General features: G+C 43.9%; 1 protein-coding gene across 1 annotated transcript in view; it reads left to right on the top strand.

Annotated features, from left to right (window-relative positions):
• The window catches only part of trpm3 (transient receptor potential cation channel, subfamily M, member 3), a 69,742-nt gene extending 48,134 nt beyond the window's left edge, over positions 1 to 21,608 (top strand). Inside the window, exons 13-20 of the mRNA XM_041185321.1 lie at positions 2,228 to 2,479; positions 3,313 to 3,442; positions 4,324 to 4,349; positions 4,473 to 4,647; positions 13,212 to 13,353; positions 16,071 to 16,270; positions 19,130 to 19,262; positions 20,144 to 21,608. Of these exons, the coding sequence (XP_041041255.1) occupies positions 2,228 to 2,479; positions 3,313 to 3,442; positions 4,324 to 4,349; positions 4,473 to 4,647; positions 13,212 to 13,353; positions 16,071 to 16,270; positions 19,130 to 19,262; positions 20,144 to 21,608 (2,523 nt within the window). The remainder of the gene's footprint in view (positions 1 to 2,227; positions 2,480 to 3,312; positions 3,443 to 4,323; positions 4,350 to 4,472; positions 4,648 to 13,211; positions 13,354 to 16,070; positions 16,271 to 19,129; positions 19,263 to 20,143) is intronic.
• Positions 21,609 to 27,398: the final 5,790 nt, after the last annotated feature.

The raw sequence follows: 27,398 nt of genomic DNA on the forward strand, positions 1-27,398 counted from the left end.
AACTGGAAATTCACTTGTGCTCCTATCAATAGGAACAGACTAAAACTGTAGTGGCCAGGCGCAAGTTTGCAATTTGTGTATGTTAATGTTATGTTAATTATATTGTTAAGGTCAGGGATAAACAGATGGGAGGTAGACCATAAGACATAAGACATAGGAGCAGAAATTAGGCCATTTGGCCCATCGAGTCTGCTCCGGTATTGATCGATTAAGCATCTTGAGCACATACAAAAAGGGACTGTCTGCTGCAACCGGTATGCACTGCAGGGGCTGGAATGCATCATCAGCCCTGGGAATTTTATTTTAATTTAACAGAAATTTAGCAAAGCTTTTGATTTGTGTTACAGCACCCCTTTAAGGGGCTGTCAATTAGTTCATTTGTTTAATTGCTGTACTCAAAAGAGTATAAAAGGGAACTGTTCCTTTAAAGTTATGTTTTTTGTTACGGTGCCCCTTTAAGGGTGGTTCATTAGTTAATTAATTTATTTGTTTATCTGATACTCAAAAGAGTACAAAAGGAGCTGCTGGGACACTGGATTGGTTGATAATGCTTTATTCTGTAAATAAACTAACAAGAAAGTATTTCTGTCTGGATTCACACCTCATTATCTGGCTTGGGATCCATTTAACAGTGTGTCTGTAAATAAAAGCTTATAAACGTGTGTGAAGGTTTGTTCTGGTTCTATCCTTCACTACTTGGCTTTCTAGAATAAAACAGACAATTTTGGCCCTCTGCAGGCTTGTCCCACACAGACTGCAGCAACTCAGGAAGCTGAGTTTCAAAGTGATGGTAAGCATGGGGCTGGCTTCTGCCTGCTTTCAATGCAAACTGAATTGAAGGGGGCTAGTGTGGCAGGTCATGTTATTTCATTGACACCACCTTTACTAGCCTGTTAGGGCTGAACCCTTAGCGAAAGCTCCATGTCACCAAGAGTTTGTAATTAGAAAATAAGTGTTGTCCATTGTACAGCTGCAGACAGCTGGATAATGAAGTTAACAATAGTAATAGCACCTCACTGTTTGAGTGTTCCCAACTTCAACAGAAGAATGTCCAATGTACAGGAGCTATAAGAATATAGAATATTTATAGTTCCAGGCAATTTCTTTTTTATTAAATTTGAGCCAATTTTTGAAAGTTTTTTTTCTTTATTCCCCTTCATACAACCCAGTCGACTCTGCATTACATGGCTGGAATCAACTCTGACACTTTGAGCAGGGTTTTCCTAGGACGGAGGGCTAGGAGGTGAGGGTGGGAAAATATCTAAGTTAATTTAAATAATTAAGGATACACTAATGAGGCATTCCTCGGGCCAGCAGCCTTTTTTCCGATGGCAGAGCACCTCCTCCACTCACCACCGCTGTGACACCAGGAGGCCTTCCGGAGGGATTTGGCCCCCCCTGATTTCTAACTTTCTGCTTACTTCTGCAAGCCCCCATGCTTCCAAGCTATTTCATCCGCCTCCCTGCAGGACTGCCGAGGCTCTAGAGCTACTGGCCTCCCTGATTGGGCCAGCAGCATCAGGAGCCCACGAGCCAGTTAGCAGGCCACATGCAGTAAAATAGCTGAGCCAGTCTCACTGAAGCAAGTGTGGGTGGGCCCAGGACCTATTTTGTCCCAATGTCCTGAAGCCTGTGGCAAAGGCCTGTTCTTTTATTGGCTGCATATTGACATCTTCTGATTCACACTCTACATTTCCAATCCCCAAGAATGGGAACAATGCTCCTCACACAGCAACCCCCCCCACCCCCAAATGGGATGTTCGAGCATCACTGGCAGGACAAGCATTTGTTGCCCATCCCTAATTGCCCCTTGAATTGAGTGAGTGACTTGCTAGGCCGTTTCAGAGGGCAGTTATAAGTGAACCCCATTGCTGTAGGTCTGAAGTCACATTTAGGCCAAGGTGGGTAAGGACAGCAGATTTCCTTCCCAAGGGCATTAGTGAACCAGATGGGTTTTTAACACAATTGATGATAGTTGTTTGAGACTAATTTTATAATTCCAGATTTTATTAATTGGATTTAAAGCCCACCAGCTGCTGTCCACCGAGCATTAGCCTGGGTCTCTGTATCACTAGTCCAATGAAATGCTACTACGCCATCATCTCTCCCCACTTGCATCCTGTTACTCTTTAGAGTCATGCAACTAAATGCTGTCCAGACAGAATCGCTATTATTTATTCCTTATGGTCTTTACCACTGAGTTGATTCAATAATTTGACTTGATCAGATCCTGATGTCAGAGCCTGGGAAATTGTTGCAGAAGGTGAAGGTCTGGCTGCAGGAATACTGGAATATCACAGATCTCATGGCTATCCTGCTTTTTTCTGTTGGGATGGTGCTACGCCTGCAGGAGCAGCCGTACATGAGCTATGGCCGAGTTATCTACTGCGTCGACATCATTTACTGGTACATTCGCCTATTAGACATCTTCGGAGTCAACAAGTACCTGGGGCCTTATGTCATGATGATTGGAAAAATGGTAAGACGAATAAGCTACTTAATCAAAAGCAAAAAACTGCAGATGCAAGAAATCTGAAATAAAGACAGAAAATGCTGGAAATACCCAACGGGTCAGGCAGCAACTGTGGAGAGAGAAATGTTTCAGGTTGATGTTTCAGTTTCAGGCCGAGGACAGAGAGCTCAGAGTGACAGTGGGGCAGGGAATTACTCAGTCATCTCTGCGTTCAAATTCGGTTCAAGACAAAAAGAATGATATCAAAACTGAGAGATTATAATTATCAGAAAAGGCCAAAAAGGCTGGGGCTCTTCTCCCTAGAAAAGAGGGGTGACCTGATCAAAGGGTTTAACATTATTGGGGAGTTTGGTAGAGTAGACATAGAGAAGATGTTTCTACTTCCAGGGGAGTCCAGGATGAGGGGCTGCAAGTACAAGTTAGTCACTAATAAATCCAATCAGGAATTTGGGAGAAACTCCTTTTCCCAGAGATTGGTGAGGATGTGGAACTCACTACCACAGGGAGTGGTTGAAGTGAATAGTATAGATACATTTAAGCTGAAGCTAGATAAACACATGAGGGAGGGAGGAATTGAATGTTACGCTGATGGGGTGAATTGAAGGTAAGGTGAGAGGAAGATTGCATGGAGCATAAAAACCAACATGCAGCAGTTGGGCCAAGTAGCCTGTATCTGTCCTGTACCTTCTACGTAACTCTATATAAATGCATGACACTTGAAAACTCTTAAGTTTCTTATAAATAGATAGCCATTGTGTCCTTCCTTCAAGAAACACCAATATAAAATAAAGCCATGTTAATAAGAGTTTTTGACTGTTTTAACTATTTGTGCATCTCAGGAAGGATATATTGACATTGGAGCGAGTGCACTGCTAATTGACCTAATTATACCAGAGTTAAAAGGGTTAAGTTATGATGACAGGTTGCATAGTCCAGGATTGTATTCCTTTGAGTTCAGAAAATTAAGGGGTGATCTAATTAAGGTTTTTAAGATAATTAAAGGAGTTAAAGGAGAGAGAGAGGGAAAGTATTTTCTATGGTTGGGAGATCAGAACAAGGGGACACAACTTTAAAATTAGAGTTCGTCCATTCAGGAGTGATGTCAGGAAGCACCTCTTCACACAAAGCATAATGGAAATCTGGAACACTACTCCCCTGAAAAATCTGTGGATGCTAGAGGTCAGCTGAAGATTTCAAAATTGCCTGATTGATAGATTGTTAGTGTGCTGGGGTACTAAGGGTTAGGGAGAAAAGGCAGGAAAATGGAGTGAAGATGCAGATTAACCCTGATCCCACTGACTGGTGGAACAGGTTCAAGGGGCTGAATGGCCCCCTCCTTTTCCTATATTCCTATCTGGCTTTGAAAGTGATTTTATTGGGACAGACTCTTGGGGGGGGAAATAGTTTTTGATTCAATGCTCTGGCTTTGCCTGAGCGCTGCACTTCACTTCTGTAAATTAAATTCTGGATTCCAAATTTCTGAGTTCCATAGTTCAATTAAATGGGTTATCTTGCAAATAAAGCAGTCGTGAAAAAGAGGGACATTTTGTCTGAAATGTTTTCATTCTATAGAAGATTAAGGGGTGATTTAATTGACGTGTTTAAGATGATTGAAGGATTTGTTAAGATAGAGAGAGACTATTTCCTCTGGTGTTGGGGGTGGTGGGAGGCCAGACAAAGGGGGAAGGACCTTAAAACTAGAGCCAGGCCGTTCAGAGGTGATGTCAGGAAGCACTTCTTCACACAAAGTGAAGTGGAAATCTGGAACACTCTCCCATAAAAAGCTGCTGAGGCTGGGGGGGCTCAATTGAAAATTTCAAAACTAAGATTGATAAATTTTTGTTACACAGAAATGTCAAAGGGTTATGGAACCAAGGTGAGTAGATAGAGCTAAGACATGGATCAGCCATGATTTTACTGAATGATGAAACGGGAAGGGGGGGGCGCTGAATGTCCACCTGTTGTTCCTGTATTACTTACCTTACCTTTTTACTTGCAGATGATCGACATGATGTATTTTGTGATCATCATGCTGGTGATTTTAATGAGCTTCGGAGTGGCACGACAAGCAATTCTTCACCCCAACGAGGACCCTTCCTGGCGGCTGGCGAGAAACATTTTCTACATGCCTTACTGGATGATCTACGGCGAAGTGTTTGCTGACCAAATTGACCGTGAGTGCGCGCAGTTGGGCGGGGGAGGATGGTGTGCTTACAACGTTAACTCATTCCTGAAGTCACGGACGTTGGCCCGAATTTTTTTTTTAAAAGCTTCCTTTTAATCTGTTGCAACGTATCATTCTGTAACCCAACAGCCCCAAGTAAATCAGAAATCTTAATCTACACTTGAAAAAAATTACTGCCCGAATTAGGCAGAATTTTTGCGAGCTGGTCCACTGCCACATACCTGCAATGGGTCAGATTAACAGGTAAAATTAACTAGCGGCATCAGTGAGTGACACAGCGAGCCCGCTGAGAACAACAACCACTTGCATTTATATTGCACTTTCGACATAGTAAAATGCCCCAAGGTGCCTCACAGGAGCCACCAAGTCACAGAGGGAGATCTTAGGGCAGGTGGTCAAACGCTTGGTCAAAGAGTTAGGTTTTGAGGAGTGTCGTAGAGAAGGAGAGAGAGGTAGACATATTGGTGGAAGGAATTCTAGAGCTTCGGGCCCAGGCTGCTGAAGACACCACCACCAATAGTGGAGCCATTAAAATCAAGGATGCACAAAAGGCTGGAATTGGAGGAGCGCAGATAATTCAGAGAGTTGTCAGGCTGGAGGAGATTAGAGCTGGGGACAAGCGAAAGGATTTGAAAACAGGGATGAAGGCAATAAATAGTACTCTTTGTTTTGTCCTCGATAATCTAGTGAATGTTCCACCAGCATACATTGTTCAAGAATGGCATAGTATGATCCCAAACCCAATTTTAACCCAAACCCCAAAATCTGTTCTCTCACAGAGGCTATGAGGGTTAAGTTAGGAGAATAGGTTGTATAGGCTAAGCTTGTATTCCCTCCAGTATAGAAGATTAGGCAGTGTCTAATAGAGATGTGTCAGATGATTAAAGGATTTGATAGGGTAGATATATATATTTTTTATTCATTCATGGGATGTGGGCTTCATTGGCTGGGCTAGCATTTATTGCCCAACCCTAATTGCCCTTGAGAAGGTGGTGGTGTTTGCCTTCTCAAACCACTGCAGTCCATGTGGTATCGGTACACCCACAGTGCTGTTAGGGAGGGAGTTCCAAGATTTAGAAAAACTATTTCCTCTGGTGGGGAAACAAGTCCAAAACAAGGGGGCACTTCTTCACACAAAGGGCAGTGGAACTCTGGAATTATCTCCCCCACAAACTGTTGTGGAGGCTGGGGGGTCAATTCAAGGGTTCATAGCAGAGATTGATGCATTTTTGTTGGACAAGGGTATTAAGAATTATAGAATCAAGGTGGGTAAAATGGAGTTAAGATACAGGTCAGTCCTGATCTAACTGAATGACAGAACAGCACAGCACAGAGACGGATGGACTGAATGGTCTCCTGTGTTGTAACCATTTTATGGGCAGAATTTTTGCTGCCGCGATGCGGTCGTAAAATTCCACCCTACGATTCAATGAATAGCCTCAAGGGGCTAACTAGCCCATGGATGGGGCAAGATCAAAATGACTGCTTATGTTGCTAACCAGCAAACAGTCGGTTTCAAGGAACAGGATAAAGAGAGGAAATGCAAATTGTTCATTTCTTGTTGGAATTTCTTTTATTCATTTATGGGGGGATATGGGCGTCGCTGGCTGGGCCAGCATTTATTACCCATCCCCAATTGCCCTTGAGAAGGTGGTGGTGAGCCGCCTTCTTGAACCGCTGCAGTCCATGTGGTGTAGGTACACCCACAGTGCTGTTAGGAAGGGAGTTCCAGGATTTTGACCCAGTGGCAGTAAAGGAACGGCAATATATTTCTAAATCAGGATGGTGGGTGACTTGGAGGGGAACTTTCAGGTGGTTGTGTTCTCATGTGTCTGCTGCCCTTGCCCTTCTTGATGATAGTGGTCATGGGTTTGGAAGGTGCATTTTGACATTTATTCACGTTGAGTTATATCTTTTTCTTTTGGCTTTCTCGTATAGTTTGAAGTTACCTACTCCAATTTAATTTTTGATCTTTTCCCCCCTTTTATTATTTTGCACCCTCCTTGCACTGTGAAGGGTCAGCATGTTGGACTCCATATTCATCCAGTGAAAAGCTCATCTTTATTTAGGTTGGTTGAATCACTTGTATGTTTCTCCATGCTTAATAACCTACTTCATGAAACACTTTTGGAATATGATTTTGAATTTGAATCCATAGACTCTGCTGGGCGACAAGACTAGGAAACATACTGAGCTAATTGTGAGCTATCCAGGTTCCTGAATAACTCATTGCAAATGTGACACATTTAATACTTAAACATGTTAGCCCAGCTCAGTGGTAGTATTCTTGCATCTCTCCAGCACTTTCCACAGCTATGGCGCATTCCAAAGCACTTTATAGCCAATGTAATACTTTTGAAGTGAAGTTATCATTTTGAAAAAAGAAATGGGGCAGCCAATTTAGGCATAGCAGTGACTGGATAATCTCCTGTTTTTTAAGTGATTTCTTTTGTATCCATTTGTGTGATGTGCACATCGCTAGCAAGGTCAGCATTTGTTGTCCATTGCTCTTGAACTGAGTGGCTTGCTAGACCATTTCAGATTCAACCACACTGCTGTGGGTCTGGGCTTGGAGTCACATGTAGGCCAGACTAGGTAAGCTTAGAAGATTTCCCTTCTCCTATAGGCATTAGTATTTACTACAATTGATCGGTGTCATGGTCACCATGACCGAGACCAGCTTTCATCATGGAATTTAAATTCCACCAGCTGCTATGGTGGGATTTGAGCCCACATTCCCCAAGATATTAGTTTGGCCCTCGGGATTACTAGTCCAGTGTTATTACCACTAGGCCGCCATCCTTGTTAGGGTACCAGGGAGGATTCCCCCGATCTTCTTCAAAACAGTGGCCGTGGGATCTTTTACATTCACCTGAGAGGCCCTCAGTTTTAACGGCTCATTTGAAAGGATGCAGAAGTCACGGAGCCAGAGAAACACTATCCCCTACCTCTCCCGGTCCTGTTTGCCCAAACATCAGCATGAAAATGAACTTCAGTTTACTGGTTAATCTTCCAACTCCAAAAGCAGATGGACTACCTGCTAGGCGACAAAAGCCTGCAGCTTTTCTGTCAGGTTCCCACCAGCACAGGATGGCTGAAAATTGGGCCTGGACTTGGACTTGGTCACAACATTTTCAGGACAGCCTCGTGTTGACTGAGGCCTCAATGACGGAAGAGGTGGGAAAGAGTGTGTAGGAGAACTGGATGCAAGAGAATGGAAGTTCTGCCTCCAGCCGGCTCCAGCCATTGAGAAGGTGCAGCTGGGGTTTCCAACCCTGGTTGTGCACGTTCCCAAAGCTTTCATCACGTGACTTCCCACCACTCTCCTGCCGCTGGTCACCTGACATGTCCATCCTCGCAATATCCCCGCCTACCCACTCTCATTGGAAGACAAACTGGCATTTCAGCATCAGATTGGATGATGCTGTCTGGAGATGAATCTTCAATTCCTGGAAACTATAGGGCAATGCTGGAGGCTTGGTGACCCTAATGCCAACAGAAATGGGGCCAACCTTGGGGAGCTCTGGCTGTGACCAGGGCCTGAATCTCCATGGATGAGAATTCTTTTTAAATGTTAGAAGGTGGTGGCTGCCTCTTACTGACTCACACAGGTCCTGTCCCTGTGGCCCTCAACCCCTTGAACCCGTGTACCTTAGCAGGATCCAGTGATGGAGACAATGAATGTGTAGCTCTCAGTCCTCACACTTGAATACAGCACTCAATCCCTTACCCATGGATAGGCAGGGCCCTGCTTCTACACGTCTTTTCTACAAAGGTGCACTGCAGCAACTCACCAAGGCTCCTTCAACAGCACCTTCCAAACCCACGACCACTACCACCTAGAAGGACAAGGGCAGCAGATGCACGGGAACACCACCACCTGGAAGCTCCATTCCATGCCACACACCATCCTGACTTGGAACTATATCACTGTCCCTGGATCAAAATCCTGGAACTCCCACCCCAACAGCACAGTGTGCATACCTATATCAGATAGGCTGGCTCATCACCATCATCCCAAGGGCAGCTGGGGATGGGCAGCAAACGCTGGACTTGCCTGTGATACTCACATCCCAAGAGTTATCTATTTTTAAACTCTGCTGACTTAGTTCATAACTGACTGAACATACCCAACTGAGCTTGTTGGATTTGAGCATGTTTTAGTGTATTTGACAGCCACTTACTTGAAGACCCAGCCTATCAGTTAGCAGTCTGTTACACCTTCTACATATACCACTCCTTCTCCTTTAGGTACCACACCCTAAGAGGTGACAATGGACTTCCATTGGATTAGCCCATGATTATGCTTGGTAAAGTAGTGCAGTGGTTTCTGTTGCCATCTGCAGTATGGCTGACCAGGAAACTCTCCTGCTTTTACCACCTGCCATCAGGTGTATTGGAAGGATTTACAGGCTGATAATCAACCAGTTTAGCCAGGTTATGAACACATCTTCCATGGCCATCAAGTCCTGAAGTTTCTGGCCTGGAGGTAGGGACACTACCCACTGCACCACAAGATCTCCCCCGTCTGGACCACTCCCTATTATATTTGATTTGTGTTGGCCACCTGATATTATGTACTAATGTTGCCTTGTTTCACAATGCTGTGTCAAAGGCCTACTTCTCAGCTGCACAGCATCCAGCAATTCAGCTACAAGGCTGCTATTGGTTTCACTTCATTAGTGAACTGGTGTATATTTGGGAAGGAGTTTCATTTCAGCCATAAATTATATTTAAAGGGGCCAAGATTACGACACAAGAAAGCACTCCAGCAAACCTTGTGAGTTATTTGAGAAACATTTAGCGAGCCCATGCATTGTATACATCAGAGTAATGCCAGCTGCAAGCTATATCATGTTGCATTTCATTGCAATTTCCATCAGTCATTGATGGGAATATTTGTTTCATGAAGTTTAATTTTGCATGCAATCCCCTTGACTGGTTTCAGTTGCCAGAGGTCGTGGGGTGGGTGGTTGAAGAGGAATTTCCAGAGTATTGTTTTCCCCTGATAGGCCCCAAGTTTTGGTTCTGGTTACTTATTTGCCCACCCTTGCATTGGAGGCAGTTGCATTGGAGGCGATACAACAAAGGTTCACTACCTTAGTCCCTGGGATGAGGGTTGTCCTGGGATGAGAGGCTGAGTAAATTGGGTTTATATTCTCCGGTGTTTAGAAGAATGAGAGACGATCTCATTGAAACCTACAAGATTCTGAAGAGGTTTGACAGGGTGGATGCTGAGAGATTGTTTCCAATGGTCAGGGAATCTAAAACTCGGGGGCACAGTCTCAGGATAAGGGGCAGTTCATTTGGGATTGAGATGAGGAGAAATCACTTCACTCAAAGGGTTGTGAATCTTTGGAATTCTCTACCCCCAGCGGGTTGTGGATACTCCATTGTTGATTATATTTAAGGCTGGGATAGACAGATTTTTGCTTTTTCAGGGGATTAAGGATATGGGGAGTGGGCAGGAAAGTGGAGTTGAAGCCCAAGATCAGCTATGATCATATTGAATGGCAGAGCAGCCTCAATGGGCCAAATGGCTTCCTATTTCTTGTGTTTTTGTGTTCTCCCATGAGGTAAGAGGTGGTTGCAGGAGAGGAGAGGGTTGGAGAGGATGATAGAGGGAGGGGAGAAGTATTTATTGTTGAAATGCAGCAGGGAACATTTAACTGCCAAGCTAGTCTCCATGGCAGCACCTTTACCAATCAGAGTCCACTTACCAAGCAATCAGAACTCTCTTCTCGTGCAGTGTAAATTGTTGTTCCCTTTACTGTCGGGAGTCTTGCGATCTGTCCTGATGAGTGCAGGATGAAAAGCTTCGATAGCACGGCCAGAATTTTACATCTCACAGGCAGGCACATGCCTGACCCGTCCAGCCACGAAATAGCGCGAGATGACGTTGGGCGTGCGTCCCGACGTTGTTGTGCGCTTGTGCAATATCCCACTCGGAGGGCGCACACAGCAGTCGGAAACACGCCCACCAACAATTAAGTGGGCAATTAAAGCCCATTAAGGAGGCAATTGAAAGTGACGCTTCATGGCCCGTACACTTTTACGGTTAGACGGGCAATTGCCCAGGCGATCCTTACATTTTTGTTCAAACCTTGATCCAGGGCGGGATGAAATCTCCGCGTGGAAATAAAAATAAGAGGAGATACCTGGGGATTGGAATTTTTTATGAGGTACGCTTTCAGGTGCTTGGTCGTGCTGCTTGAACAAATTTTGCAGCTATTTTGTTGTCTTGTTTATTCTGTGGGGGTTCTGCAGCTCCCCCCCGGGGCAGCTGTCTGCCTTCAGGGAGTTCACTGACGCGGTGACGTCTGCGCCCGCCCTCTTCCCACCCCCACCAGCAGCGCTGAGCCCCTCTCATTGAGCTCCATCAATTGGTCAACCAGCGTGAAATCGCGGCCAGGGGCCAATCATGGTCGGAGGGGTGGGGGGGTTGGGTGGGCGGCCCCTTTTCTCATCTGCTCCCGGGCTCCCGTCGATTGCACGCAACCGACAAGCAAAAAATCCTGGCCCAAGTCTCTTCTTTCAGAAACACTCAAGAAGTGTCTAAATATGATGCTCTAGCCATTCTGGTGCGGGGCAGCCTCAAATGAACCAGCTGACCTTTTCCCGAACCATTATTATCATATGTTCAGAAATGCAGTGAACACCTTTTCCTGCCCTCTTAACAGTGAAACCCACATTATGTGCAAATTAACGCATTTTCCAACTTGTACAAAAAAACAAACAGCGGAGTAACATCCCACGTCTTGCTTTTTACCGTTTAACTTCAGGTTTTATTTTGCAATTTAAATATTCTTTCAAGCGACACTTCAGAAATTTAGCCTTCCTTCAAACTTGTACTCAAAATGAATATGTTGAGGGAGAGATTTAACTGAGGTGTTCGAAACCCAAGAAAGATTTTGAGTAAGTAAATGAGGAGGAACTGTTTCCACTGGCAGGACGGTCAGTATCCAGAGCAGACAGATTTAAGGTAATTGGCAAAAGAACCAGAGAGAAGAAGAGGAATTTTTTTTTATGCAGCGAGTTGCAATGTGGAATGTGCTATCTGAAAGGTGCTGGAAGCAGATTCAATTGTAACTTTCAAAGGGTAATTGCTTTAGAGTAGAAAAGGGAAAAAAAACAACTACAAGGTTGTGGGGAGAGAACAGGGGGAGTGGGACTAACTGGATAACACATCCAGAGAGCTGTCACGGGCACGATGGGTCGAATAGCCCCCTTCTGAAGTGTACAATTCTATGAAAGTTGAATGACCGCAGTGATAAAAGCAAATCGCTGAGGATGTGGAAGTGATTTACTAGAATGGTTCCAGGGACGAGGGATTACAGGAGAAGCTGGAATAAAAACAGATAATGCTGGAAATACTCAGCAGGTCAAGCAGCATCTTTTTTAAAAAAGTTTATTAATGGGATGAAGGCATCGCTGGCAAGGTCAGCATTTATTGCCCATCCCTAATTGCCCTTGGGAAGAGAGTGAGACAGAGAGAGAGAAACACAGAGTTAACGTTTCAGGTCGATGACTTTTCATCAGAACTGAACTGGAAAAGCTGAGGTTGTTCTCTTTGGAGCAGAGAAGGTTAAGACAATTATTCCCAATGGCTTAAAGGTTGATAACCAGAGGGCATATGTTTAAGGTGATCAGAAAATGAACCAGAGGCCCCATGAGGAAAAAGTTTCTTACGCTATGAGTGGTTAGGATTTGGAATGCACTGTCTGATCACGGGGATATGGGAGAGATCCAGGGAGTCCGACTAAATGGACTGCTTTTTGAAAGAACCTGTGCAGTAATGATGGGCTGAGTGGCCCCCCTCTGTGCTTTACTGTTTTATAATTTTATGATTCACTGCTGGAATAATTGCTAGAAGAAGAATAAGGGAGGAAATTTATAACCATACACTCAATCATTGTTAAAGCTGGGTTCCTGCTGGTGAACACAACCAGTGAACTTAATGATATTACATGAGATTCCTTAATGGTTAACCTCCATCTTCTGCTTACCCCCTGCTCTGTGTGTGTAGTGGGGTCTCCTATTTATGCATTGCTGAAAAAAGCGACGTGCTGTCAAAGCTTCATCTTGCACTCATCAGCACAGATGCAGGAAAGCCAAATCTCAAATTATACTATCCTTTTCCCTCCACCCCTCTCCTTTCCCCCTTTCCTCATGCAGTATGAAGCGGTGCTCCCTTTGAAATTTGGCATTCTTGTATTTTTCCTGATGAGCGCAAGGTGAAAAGCTTCGACAACCTGGCCCCTCCCCCCCGAGGGATATTATGGTCCTGCCAAACTGAATGGAGATTTAAATAGCTCACCGCATCCACCGGGTGGGAGACAGGCCACGGTGGGGCTGGAAAATCCCGGCCAGTGTCTCTTTTCTCTTTTTAGTAATACTCAAGTTTTGTATCACCTTGTGACTATTTCTACATATGCCTTCCTCACACAAGTTAAGCTATCAGTGGCAATCCACTTTGGTCACAGGTTGTATCAATGCACGAAAGCCCTGGCAATGATCGTCGCTTTGTTACTATGTCCTTTCTATTTCTTTTAGCTCCCTGTGGGGCTGGTTTGACAGAAGATGGCAGACCCTTGCCCCCCTGCATAACTGGAGCATGGATCATTCCAGCTATAATGGCCTGTTACCTCTTAGTTGCAAATATTTTGCTGGTGAATCTCCTGATAGCAGTGTTCAAGTGAGTATTGGGCTACAATGCTTGCATGAGGTATGCAAAAAAAAAACGAATAACATTCAGATGCAGGAAATAAGATTAGACTATGAGTAATATAAAGGAATGCTTGTATTTACAGCCTCAAAAATTATTTAGCAATAATTACACAGTTCCCTTCCTCTTTGCATGGTATTGTTTCATTGTGAAAACCATCTAATTTATCCGAGGCCAGATTTTAGCCACATGAGAAAGATCTGGAGGTGACTGAGATAGGGAATTCAGAGCAGTAGGGACATAAAAGCCCCCATCACACCTCTCTCTAAAACGCCAAGCTTAGTGAGCCATTTGAAGCTTTTATTTGACAAGTTGATGTTACATTACTTGGCCTTATCTGAATGTTCCTAGCCCTGTGGGTCAGGAGACAGGACTGGGAGCAAAGTTGGAAAGTAGCATATCGGGTCAACTACCCGATGTGTTCCTGCCTCTGAGTGCCCTTGCCGGAGGCAGGATCCATTGGGCAGAGGCTACCTGCCCAGCAGCAACTGGTGGCCAATAAGAGCCATTAATGTGGGAAAGCTGATGCCACACCAGGATCTTCTACAAAGCGGCTGGGCCCCTGCTGAGTTCAAAGTTCAGTAAGTAACTGGAGGTTGTTTCCCAGTGGCAGACTGTGGATCGATCAGTGCCTCCTCTCCACTACCCTAGCACAGAGCCTCGGGGATGCAATGACAGCCACAAGCCGCCACAATGATTCCCTGACAGCTGGGGTCATGCAGGATTTTTTCATTTTTCTCAATACTGCAAAGAGCGCCTCCATTTTGAAGTGCCCTCGTGGTCTCCTGCCTGCATCAGCAGCAGACACCTCTCCTGATGCGGCTGTTGGCCCTCCATATTGACTTCCTTAATTGGACGGATCTCCCAAGGTAGCTTTTTAATTGCGCACCCCACCCCCTGCCCCCCCCTTCCCGGAGGATCACAACTGACCTCCTGCCATGGCTGCTTCCATGTTCCTGACCCAGAATTGAGGTCAATTGAGGCAATCCAATTGGACATATTCAGCCCAATTTAGCACCTTTCCTTTCATGACTAAGGATGTCCCACAGCATTTCACAGCAAAATATGGTCACTGTTGAAATGTCAGTTTGCACACAGCAAGATCCCACAGAAAGCAATGTGAGAATGACCAGGTAATCTGTTTTTTTGTAATGTTGGTGGTGGGATAAATATTGGCCGAAACACTGGAAATAACCCCCCTGAAATTCTTCAAAGAATGCCATGGGTCCACATTGAGAAGGCAGATGGGGCCTCAGTTTAACTTTGCATCTGAAGGCAGCATCTCCGACTGTGCAGCACTCCTTCAGTAGTGCACTATGAGTGCCAGCTAGATTATGTGCTCAAACTGCTGGAGTGGGACAGGGACTCTCAGCCTTCAGATTCAGAGGAGAGAGTATACCACCAGCTTTCCGCTTAAATTAAGGAACAGTTTTCCTTCATAGTCTGTGCCTGTGCTCTTTTACAGAAAGCAGAACAATTATAAAATCTATAATTGACCTTTTCCACCTTTATATAGTTTTGGCCACCATTTGGTTCAGGCCTGCATTCATTACGATCAAGATTGAAGATGTAGGAATCTTACAGCTAGCTGAGGGAAGAGACCATCACCCTTTCAGGATGCATTGAACTTGCACTCTGGCCTCAGAGGTGAAAGCACAGTGTGCTGGCCCATTGTACCAGCTAGGCCTCCTCTTCCCTAAGTTCATTCTTCTTTTGTACCACCTTGAACATAGAAGCTTAAAGAGTGATCTTATTGAGGTGTTTAGGTAATTGAAAGAGTTGACAAGATAGATAGAGAGAGAGAGAGAGATAAACTATTTCGTCTGGTGGGGCAGGTGGTTCTGGGGGCAGTGTGGGAAGTCCAGAATAAGGGCGGCATAACCTTAAAATTAGAACCAGGTCATTCAGGGTCAGGAACAGAGTTGCTAACCCTCCAGGGGTTTCCAGATATAAAAATATTGAAAATGGCGGGGGAGGGGTGCTGTTTACCTGACAGTCAAGCATCATCCAATTGGGTAATGACTCTTTTTTATTTCCAATTAGTGTAGGAAGGCAGTACGTCACAGGAGTGGATGCGTTGGGTGACTAATGACTGGAGTGTGGGGGAAAGTCGTGTGACGAAACCTTCAGGAATACATTTAATCACAGTTGGCAACCATATTCAGGAAGCTCTTTTTCACGCAAAGAGCAGTGGAAATCTGGAACTCTTTCCATCAAAAAGCTGTTGAGGCTGGGAGTTAATTGAAAATTTCTGAATTGATATGGATGGATTTTTTGTTAGGTGAGGGGATTAAGGGTTACAAAGCCAAGGTGGGTAGATGGAGTTAAGATTCACATCAGCCATGATCTAATTCAATGGTGAAATAAGCTCAGTCCTCCTGTTCCCATGTTCCGATTCTTCCTTTCCTTCATCTTTTTTAATCTTACTTTTTCTCCACCCTGTCCTCCCTTCTACAATTTTTTTGCAACATTGGGGTAGTTGATTCACTGTCACCACATTCGCAGTAAATCACAATCCAGTTCTTCTTGACCTTTATTTACGGTTTTCTTTTTTAAGAACCTAGCTCCTCAAAAAGATGCTCAGTGAAGTAAAGCTGTTTTTCTTGGCACGATGAAAGAGGGAGACCCCCCACTTCATTTTATGTTGCGGCTCATTTCTGCTTTCCACCTCTTTTTCTCCTTCGCAGCAACACGTTTTTTGAAGTCAAATCGATATCGAACCAAGTTTGGAAGTTTCAGAGATACCAGCTTATTATGACCTTCCACGAGAGACCCGTCCTGCCTCCTCCACTAATCACCTTCAGTCACATGACCATGGTCTGCCAACTCATTTGTTGCCGCTGGCGGAAGCAGGAGACTGACCAGGAAGACAAAGATTATGGACTCAGTAAGTTGCTTCTGCGGCTGTTCAATTGCAAGGCTGCTGTTGGTTTCCTTAACTAATTCGCCTCGGTAATAACTAACCCATTTATAAAGATGGTAACTCAGATATCATTCAAGGCGGACTTAGAAAATTCCTTGGGGTGAACAAGCCTCCGCCCCGACAGAGCATCTTGGATACTTCAACGGAAGGTCGTGACTTTGAATGAAAAGGCCCCAGTCTGGTTTCCGGCCATTCTGGTGTACTGTCACTGCAGTTACAGCCAGGAGGTTGCATAGGAAAGAGAAGGTTGGGGGGTGACCTGATAGACAGAGGTCTTTAAAATTGCAAAGTGGTTTGATAAAGTAAATGTAGAAAAGATGTTTCCACTGGTAGGATGGGAACAGAACTAAGGGTCATGAATATGGTCACTAGTAAATCCAATAAAGAATTCAGAGGAAAAAGGCTTGCATTTATATCACAGCCACCCGATGTCTCAGTGCTTTACAGCCAATGAAATACTTTTGAAGTGCTGTTACAGTTGTAATATAGGAAAAGCAGCAGCCAATTTGCAGACAGCAAGCTCCCACAAGCAGAAAGTAGGAATCACCGGGTAGTCTGTGTTTTTGTGATGTTGATTGAGGGTTAAACATTGGCCAGGCCAGCGGGGAGAACTCCCACGCTCTCCTTTGAAAGAGTGTCATGGGATCTTTTATATCCACCTGAGAAGGCAGATGGAGTTTCATCTAAAAGACAGCACATCCAATTGTAAAGCACTCCCTCTACTGCATTGGGAGTGCCAGCCTAGAGTATGTGCTCAAGTCTCTGGGGTAGGGATTTAAACCCATAACCTTCTGATTCAGAGGTGGAAGTGCTACTAACTGAGCTACAGCAGAATTTTTTTTACACCAATAGTTTGCATTTATATAGCACCTTTTACATAGTAAAATGTTCCAAGGCACTTCACAGGAATGCTCTCAAAACAATTTTGAAACTAAGCCATGTAAGGAGATATTAGGACACATAATCCCTTACACACTTGTGGAAAGACACAAACATTTCTGCACATTGCCAAGGAATGTCCGCTCTACAGACTAAGAGGCGGATAAATCACCTGAAACTCAACAAATGAGGAGGCTCTCGCTTGGCTTTGGGGATTTGCATTCGCTAAATAAATAAAAGACACGTAACCAAAAACTTGGACAAAGAGGTAGGGTTTAAGGACCATCTTAAAGGAGGAAATAGGGATAGAGATCAGAGAAGTTTTGGGTGAGAATTCCAGAGTTCAGGGCCCGGGTAACAGAAAACTTGACTGCCAATGGTGAGACGATTAAAATCGGGATGCACATGAGGGCAGAATTGGAGGAACAAAGAGATCTTATTAGCTGGAGAATGCTACAGGGATAGGGAGGGGTGAGGCCATGAAGGGATTTGAAAACCCGGATGATAGTTTTAGCAGATGGAATTCGATACCACATGGAGTAGTTGAGATGCATAGCTTAGATACATTTAATAGGAAGCTAGATAAACACATGTATTGTGTTTAAGAGGCCACATCTGGAGGACTGGGTATAGTTTTGGTCCCCGTATTTAAGAAAGGATATACAGGCATTGGAGGCAGTTCAAAAGAGATTCACTAGGCTGATTCCTGGAATGAAGGGGTTGACTTATCAAGAACTGCTAAACTGGTTAGGCCTTTATTCATCAGAGTTTAGAAGAATGAGGGGTGATCTTATTGAAACGTACAAGATGCTGAAGGGGCTTGACAGAGTAGATGTTGAGAAGATGTTTCCACTAGTTGGGGAATCTCGAGCTAGGGATCATAGTTACAGAATAAGGGGACATTCATTTAAAACTGAGATGTGAAGGAATTTCTTCTCTCAGAGGGTAGTGAATGTTTGGAATTCTCTACCCCAGAGAGTTGTGGAGACTAGATCACTGAAAGTATTTAAAGAGGAGGTAGATAGATTTTGAAATATCAGGGGGGTTGAGGAGCTGGCACGAAAGAGGAGTTGGGGCCTGGGGCAGATCAGCCATGATCTTATTGAATGGCAGGGGGGGCTTGAGGGGCCGAATGGCCTACTCCTGCTCCTATTTCTTATATTCTGATGTAGGAGAAAGGAGTGGAAAGATATGCTGATAGGGAGTGGGGGCAAAGGGATGGAATAAGGCTCATATGAAACATAAATACTGGCATAGCCTGCTTCTGTGCTACAAAATTCTTTGATGTCCTAGGAGCGGCAATGGAATCTTCATTCCTTTTCTGATGGCTTGTTTCAAGATGCTCCTAGAGCGAAAAAGGATTTTGAACATTTTCCAGCAGGATACCTGGTACAATAAAGTGGACCAGGTTAAAAATTGTGCGTAACCAAAGTAATATATTTAAATTAGTCTACATATAGTGATGCCCACAAGACCCAGACAGCATGGAAATGATTGGGTAAATTAGCTTGTCAATCACTGATGTAAGTGACTGTGATTGGTTTTACACACATGATTTGTATTATGTAACAATCCTTTTATGCACTTCACTGAAAAAATAATCCTGCTTTTATTGGGAGACTTTGCTGTAGTTTCAGTCATGACTCCTGTTTGCTACGGAGTTTGTAGTGACTGTTTAAACAAACTCCGTTTGCAGAGTGGAAAGATGCTGTTTGCTGTAGCGCACTGTTTAAATAGACCTAGTTTGCTGTTAAATAGATTGTTTGCTATGTGTTCTGTCTTAATTACTACCCTGGCGCTAATTCATTCGGTGATGCAATGGTGTTACTAGACACTCCATTTAAATTAAATTTGTATTACACCATGTAACATTTTGGTGAGTGTATGTATTTTTGCAATAAAACCTATTAATTGCTCCCCTTATTCCATATCCTTTTTGATTAGAGCTCTTCATTACTGAAGATGAACTAAAGAAGCTGCATGATTTTGAGGAGCAGTGCATAGAGGAGTATTTTCGAGAAAAGGACGATATGTTCAACTCTTCAAATGATGAAAGAATCAGAGTCACCGCTGAACGGTGGGTGATCACCATTTCTAATTTTTTAAAATGCTATTTTCAGTTCAGACTTGGTGGTATCTCCAGGCTGTGCTTGGAATGTTTATTCAGGATTCTGAGCTGGGGAGGGGTTAAACCGAGCTCTTCATCCTTCACTTGCTCCTGATCCTGATCTAGCTCCTTTTGCTGCCCTTGCTCCTGTTCTTGATCTTGATCCTGTTCCTGTTATTCAATTAGCCCTACTCCCCTGCTCTTTCTCACAGCCCTGCAAACATTTCCCCTTCAAGTATTTATCCAATCCCCTTTTTGAAAGTTGTTGTTGAATCTGCTTCGACTGCCCTTTCTGGCAGCGCGTTCCAGATCTCAACAGTTCACTTGTTCTTCTGTCAATTATCAACCCTTCAATTCAGATTCATATGCTTTTACTTTGCAGAAAGGCTGTTGATTTGAAATGCTTCTAATGGGACTTGGGTAGAGGATTCATTGACAGAAATGTGTTCCAGGAAAGAGAGGCACATTGTCGAAGCTTTTTGTATTGCATTCATTAGGACAAACACAAGAATGCTAAATTTCAAACAATCTCAATCTATGCTACAGGAGAAAAGGTTGTCGATTGGTTGGCAAGTCAACTCTGATTGGGCAAGGCATTGCCATGGAGAAAGCAATAGGAAACTATAGGCTCCCCAAGCTCCCAGGTAATTCAAAAAAGATGCAAGGCTTGAACACATTCCTTTTGTTTTCAGAGAATGGGTCCCTGTAGTATAAATTGTTGTGATTGTTTGTTTGAAATTTGCCATTCTTGCATTTGTCCTGAAGAGTGCAGGACAGAAAGCTTCAGCAACTTCTCTCTTTTCAGCAATATAGAAATATGTTCAGTTTCTGCTCCATTTTCTTTTGAGTAGGGTCGATAACATGTCGATGAGGCTTGAGGAAGTGAATGAGAGGGAACATTTCATGAAGGCTTCCCTTCAGACCATGGACGTCAGGTTGGCGCAGCTGGAGGAGGTGACAGGACGCATGGCATCCGCCTTGGAAAAGCTGGCTGGCATGGACAAGGGAGAAGCAGGCAAGGTGAGATCCAGGACCTCCTCGGACTGCACAGACACAGCCTACATTCTGAGACAGAGCAGCTTCAACAGCCAGGAAGGGAACAGTTACAAACTCCCAGAGTGTGGGGAGCAGGCAGGAGAGGAGTCCATCTCTCCCACGTCTCCCATCATAACGCCAAGGATGAGGAGCCACTCCTTTTATGCGGTGAGCCCAAAGCAAAGGGCAGGAATGGACCGGACTGAGTTTACCTGCAAGGAAAGGTCCCTGAGTTTGCAGAGGACAAGCAGCTCACAAATGGTGGCCATGGCAAAGGAATTAAAGCCTGGGCCTCCTCCTGCACCCACTCCTGCTCCACCAGATGAGAAAAGGCCATCCTCTTGCATTGACATCAATGTCTCAGCGATGGAGAAGGAGGAGGAGGAGAAAGTTGAGAGCACCTTGAAAGTTCCCACCAGCGTAGGCCCATCTGAAATGATGGTGGTCATGCTGGGCAGTCAAGGGTCACCTCTGGTTCCTGGTCAGTGGCCAGAGGGGAATGGGACATATGCGGAGATGCTCATCTCCAATGGGCTAATGACAGCCCCAGAGACTTTGATGACAGCCCCAGAGACCGTGCAGACAGCTGAATGCCTCCAGCAATGGATCACCGATCCTCCCATGTATCACACCTTGGAGCGCTCGAAGAGTAGCCGCTACCTGGCTGCCTCCAGCCTTTACACAGACGAGTGTCCGATAGTCAAATCACACAGTTTTGTCTTCCCATCTCGGGGTTATTATGGCTGCGTGGGGGTTCCTGTGAAATCAGCTGAGTACACCAGCATCACTGACTGTATTGACACCCGTTGTGTCTCTGCACCTCCGCTCAACATTGAGCACTCGCCCTTGTCCAGTGGCTCGCATGGTGAGCATTCGAGTGGCCTGGACGAGGTTTCCACCTCTCACCCAGAGAGGGAAGCTGAACTGAGTCATCCCAGCTCGGACAACGACGAGAACGAAGGCGAGGGCCAGCTGGACAAGGGGCCGGAGGTGGTCAGCACCCTCCTCGGTGGCCCAAACCATGCGTCTCCCCTCTCCCGACTGGAGAGAGCAAACAGCTACACAGCCTCAGAGTCTAATGCACTGGGCTCAGACGCCAGGAAGAGCTGCTCCATCAGCGACAAACTGGACAGGCAGCGGAACTCCCCTGCGATTCAAACTCCTTTCCAGCGCAGCCGCTCATCCAAACCGGACGGCATATCCGAGGGCATCTCCCTGAAAACTTTGGCAAGAACGACAGCTTTTAAAAGCTTTGACAGCAGCAAACACAGCTTCACATAATACCGCTGCCTCCTCCGTCCCTTATTGTGGAACAAAACGTGTGCTTGTTTCTTTTATTGTGTGTGATTTATTGGCACCAGTTTGGTGTCGCGTGGTCACCGCCGTAATCTTTGTCTAGCCACTGTCTTTAAAACACTATCCAAGTGTCTGTATGCCTTGGCACAGTTTACTTCCTTGTTCAAGATATTAAAGGGTCCACGTCATTGCATGGCTGCAGTGGGTTAGTAGAATAATGTCTCTAAACATCCAATAGCCCCAGGTGATGGCAGGGTGTTAGTTCCTGAGGAATGTCCTCTGCGTTACCATCATGTCAAAATGCTTCCAATAAGCAAATTCAGGAGGGATCGAGAATGACTTGCTTCCACTCCAGTCGATGGGTTCTGAGATGGCTGATAAGTACAATGCATGATTTGCAGACTCTGCCACATGCAGGGCAGGTGGTGGTTGAAGGGTTGGGTAGGTAGGTTGTTGGGAGGTTTATGCGTTCCCTCCGACTTCACCTCTGCACATTCCCAATGAAGCCTCTTGGTGTGTTCGAGGCTTTCCCAAATGAGTCTTCTCCAAGTAGGTCAGTCACAAGCCAGGGACTCCAAAAAGCCAGTGGGGATGTTTGACCTTTTTTGGGGTTGCTTTGAGGACATCCGTAAAGCGTTTTCGCTGTCCTCCTGGGAATCTCCTGTCACAAAGGAGTTCAGAATAGAACAATTACTTAAGGTGTACAAATGACATGTCCTGCCCAGTAGAGCTGGTTTTGAATGATTGGCTCATTGATGGTGGGCAAGTTGGTAAGCCAGCATGTGGGAGTCCTTCGGTTTCACAGATGTCTGGAATTGTGCCATCGACAGTGTCAATAATTAGAAAAACAGATTGTTTGAAGATTTCAGAAAGAAGGACAGAATCGTTGCATTATTGAGTCATACAACACAGAAGGAGGCCATTTGACCCATCATATCTGTGCCGTCTCTTTGAAAGAGCTAACCAATTAGTTCCACTCCCCTGCTCTTTTCCACGTAACCCTGCAAATTTTTATTCTTTTCAACTATTTTTCCAAGTTCCCTTTGGAAAGTTAATACTGAGTCTGCTTCCACTGTCCTTTCAGGTGGCACATTCCTACAAATCAACAATTCGCTGCGGCAAAGAAAAATTCTCCTCATGCTTCCTCTGGTTCTTTACTATTACCTGAAATTTGCTGATCCTTCAGCCACTGGGAACAGTTTTTCCTGACTTACGCTACCAAAATCCTTTATTATTTTGAACTTCCCCTTAACTATTTCTGTTCTAAGGAGGGCAACCTCAGCTTCTCTCGTCTTCTAAAAAAAATAAAATGATATCTGCAAGATCAAATGAAAATTTCAAACCTGAGATGCTGAGGTGGATAGATTTTTGTTGGGTAAAGGGTCTTAAGGATTATGGAACCAAGGTGAGTGGGTGGAGGTAAGATGCAGATCTGCCGTGATCAAATTGAATGACAGAACAGGCTTGAGGGGCTGAATGGCCTCCTCCTGTTCCTATGATTCCACTTCTGAAACTGGTTTTAGGAAAACTAGGGTAAACATTTTGGCGAACACGATAATCTTTGGCTCTGTTGAATTGGCTCATGCTCCAAACAGCAGCAACCATTGATAGGATGATGGTAGGGCCTTCTTAGAATTTTTCACAAGCAGACACTAAAAGACGAAGCACTCCAAGCCTAGACTCCAGATGACGTGGCCCCCTTAATTCGTTTCTCAAAGAATAGAATGAAAGAACACGACCACGACGCAGTGAGATCAACAGCACAAAGGGAGAAATAATTTTGATACCAAGCACTGGTGAATTTTGTCTTAACTGCTGTTTGTTAATATTTGATAGCCTTTTGGGGAAGGATTGTACAGTATTTTTAAAAATAATTTGCAAGTATCTGTAGTTTTGTGATTCCGAGTCCAATTCTTCATCAAGTGAGTAACGTTTATATTGTTGCTGGAAATCTATTTGCTAGCTCTTATTTTTAAAGCGTGTGTGCTGTTGCAATAAGGATGTAAATAATGATGTCCATCCCTTGGTCCAGACTTAAGTTTAATACTCTAGCATTGCATGCATTTAAAAAGAGGCTGGATTTCACCAAAATGTTTTTGGCATAATAGATAAAAGTCAATGGTCACCTTGGACCAGTGCAACAGGTAATAAATGCAAATGGCTGGTAGCCATAGCAACAAGTTTTGGTTCTTTTAGACTTTTACGTCCAAGTTAGTTGGATCTTAAGAGTTGAGCCCATGATCCTTGCAAGGCAGAGTTTAAAAGTTAACAAGCAGATTGCTTTTCAAACGCCAAGTTCTGAGTTTCATTAAATCATACAGCACAGAAGGAAGCCATTCAAGCCCATTATTCCAGTGCTGGCTCTTTGAAAGAGCTATCCAATTAGTGCCACTCACCTGCTCTTTCCCCATCACCCTTCGAATGGCTTCCCTTCAATTATTTACCCAATTCCCTTTTTGAAAGTTACTATTGAATCTGCTTCCATCACCCTTTCAGGCGGCACATTCCAGATCCCAACAACTCACTGAGTTTAAAAAAAATTCCCTCCTTGGTTATTTTTGGCAATTATATTAAATCTGCATCCTCTGCTTACCGACCAGCCTGTCACTGAATACTAATAGATAGCAAACAAGTCCAGGCAAATACAGTATTAATCTACTGATGTCACAGAGTCATGGCAAATAGGAGCTGAGTTAATTATCTCCGATTATAAAGCACTGTATTTTACACAGACAGTTATTCAAACACTGGCAGAAGAGAACACATGGCATGGTTGGAAAGTAAATTATTTTCCAATTTAAAAAAACTTAGGGCTCCACTTTTCTCTCCTACAAGCATGTGCAGGAAGTGAGTTAGAAAGTTGAGCAAAGCTTGGAAAAACCAGCACTCTTTCCCTGCTAGAAAAAGCCAAGTGAGTGAACATGTGTTTGACAGCCTTGAGTTGCACGTTCATGTACCCTTTGATGATCATTTTGCAATCTCCACACAGGTGGAATAGATGTAAGTGGTAGTTGCCATTCTCCCTGAAGCCCCCTCAAATTCACCTACTGACCTTGCATCTTACCAGGACACGCACACACGAGAAAAGAGGTTTTAAATCACCTACCGTCCATCGCCACGAGGCGACTGAGCAGAGTGAAAAGCCTACCTCGTCATTGGACCAAGAATTGGAGCTAGATATATAACGACACAGCCTGTCTCTTCCAGCTGGTCCTCTCAGGTTCCTGCCTAATTTATAATTTGACTATTGCTGAAAAAAGAGACATGTCTAATCTTTTTGTCTTGCACTCATGAGGACACTTCGCAAGAATACCAATATAAGGGGAAAACAACAATTTATACTGTATGTGAAGAGAATGCTAATTGGTTGGCCAGTAGACTCAGATTGGTACGGGCATTGCCATGGAGAATGCACCAATTTATGGTGACTGATAGTTAACTGCCGAGCATTGTTTGCCATTTAAACCAGGCAGCTTGACCCTGATTGGTCAAGGCATTGCCCTGAGGAATGAGTCAACGAATGGCTGTCACTTATTTTGTTTAGCTGAAACAGGTGCAATATGTGTGCATGTCCTTTGTGTCTGCAAAGAACGGGGCCCTCTGTATTCATATATGTAGCTTCCAGTACACACACACGCGCCACACAACGAGACCAACTGACAATCTTAAAAAGCTTCAACATGTCTGTTTTTTTCAGCAATACTCAAGTTCTGTACTACCAAATGACTAATTTATGATTATTCATGAGCCTTTACTGTTCAAAACTACTGATAGGAACAGTAAGTTTGAAACACAGCATCCCTTCCTCCTTCAAAATGCCAATAGATTAAAGGTTACCAATCAGATCTTCAACACTCTGCTGACTTACTCATCAGGATCAACAGACTTGGATTGCCTGTATCTAGTCAAGTAGATTTGTTAAAGCCTGAATATGATCCCCATTCATGCAGTCATTTGATTTAAATAAAAAGTTTATACAGTGTTCTCTTACTGATAGTGAATATGTTAATCGAAGGTTATAAAGATGCTGTATTCTTAAAGTGCAATATTTCCCTACTGTAACGCCAAAACCCACAGGTTAATTGATCGTGTTGACACAACAATGCAATGGGTACTTTTGCCCAAATGGTGGATCTAGTATTCGTCGCTAAATTTTCCCCAGCCTTTGCTTACATCAGGAATCTTGGATGTTCCCACAGCACTGGATAAAAGCAAAAGGTGGGTGTCTATTTCAAAAACAGTAGATCCTTTAGTACTGTTACCCTTGGGGAAATCATTGAGTTTAACATTAATGTAATAATGCAAAGTTTGATAATGGCTTCTTTAAGCTCTTGATCATGGGGCTGAAGAGTTATCAATGTGTGTCCTGACTGTATGATCAATTTAAAAACTTACGTATGAGACATAGGCATGAACTTTATGTGAGATGTCCCCTGTTCACCAACAACAAAATGGTCGCTTCGACTGAGAAAACCTTTCCTTCTGTGCAGCCGATTGATTGTAAACACTGTGGGAATAAATCCAATATTTTTTTCCTCCACAATACATACTTTAAAACAATGCTATGTCGTATTAGCGCACTAGATAATATTAATGTCAATTAAAGGGAAAGATTTTACATCCAATGTTTTGTCTCTAACTTGTCTTTTTGTAATACCATTGAAATTGTTTGTTGTTTTAGAATTCCTTGATGAAGTAGGAATTCCAGATGTAGAATTTCCACTTTGGATGCAATTGAGAAATTGCACCCATAATGGGGTGGTTTTGGTTATATTTCAAGTTTCCACTAGATTTTACTTGCCTACTCACATCCCTAAAATCTTCCATGAACCAGCACAACTGGGCATAAAAGACAATAAAACATAAATGTAATGAAACATTTTTATTTTATCGTCATTAAAAACTATTCCTTGGTGTGTTTCAGAATAGCAACCTGGTGCAGTTTGATTCTTACAGCTGAGCATAGGGGTTTGTTTATCATAAAAATAACCATTTTTAACAAACGCGTCCAGCCCTCCAGCTGTCAGTAACCCTACTTAAAATCGCTGAAAATAACTTCTTAAAACCATACTGAACCATTTCATAGTTTAAGCGGTGTAGACTAGTCAGTTTCTTAATAAATTAAATATTTTTTGATATGAAAAGGCTTTTCTATTGTGCCTCCCGGCGCCTGTAAGAAACTGAATGCAATGGGAAGAACTGTCCCAAACTAGCGGAATCAGTGGAATTTTGCGGTGTCGAGCTGGAGGGTGTAGCCAGTTTTGTACGTTTTGTTCATGGGGTGTGGGTGTCGCTGTCAAGGCCAGCATTTGCTGCCTGTCCCTTACTGCGAGGATACTGATCAGGGTGCATAGGGGTACCAGAGTAAAAGGTCAGGGAAAACACACACTTAAGTGGTTTAGTCATAGCCTGGCTATTTAAAATTTCTCGATCTTTTATGCTGATTTGACCAACAGCACTGGGATCTGGGGGAAAAGCTAGTGGAAATCTGCAAGTTAGACTGGTGTAATAAAATTTGGTTTATGCACGATGGTTTTTATGGTAAATCCTTCCATTTAAAATGGAATTACTAAAGTTCTCTGTTACGAGTTAACAATGGCAGACTAAAGAAGCACATTGGACACAATGCTAATCAAGAGATGTGCTTATTGAATTGTATTCAGTTAAGCATGTTGGTTCAGATTTGGATACCATTATGCAGCACAGTGTGAGCAGGACTGTGCTACATGAGTTGGTTGACTGAGAGAGATGGTGGTCTAGTGGTAGTGTCACTAG

The sequence above is a fragment of the Carcharodon carcharias genome, chromosome 4 (genome assembly GCF_017639515.1).
Source record: "Carcharodon carcharias isolate sCarCar2 chromosome 4, sCarCar2.pri, whole genome shotgun sequence".
In the NCBI taxonomy this organism is placed as follows: Eukaryota; Metazoa; Chordata; class Chondrichthyes; order Lamniformes; family Lamnidae; genus Carcharodon; species Carcharodon carcharias.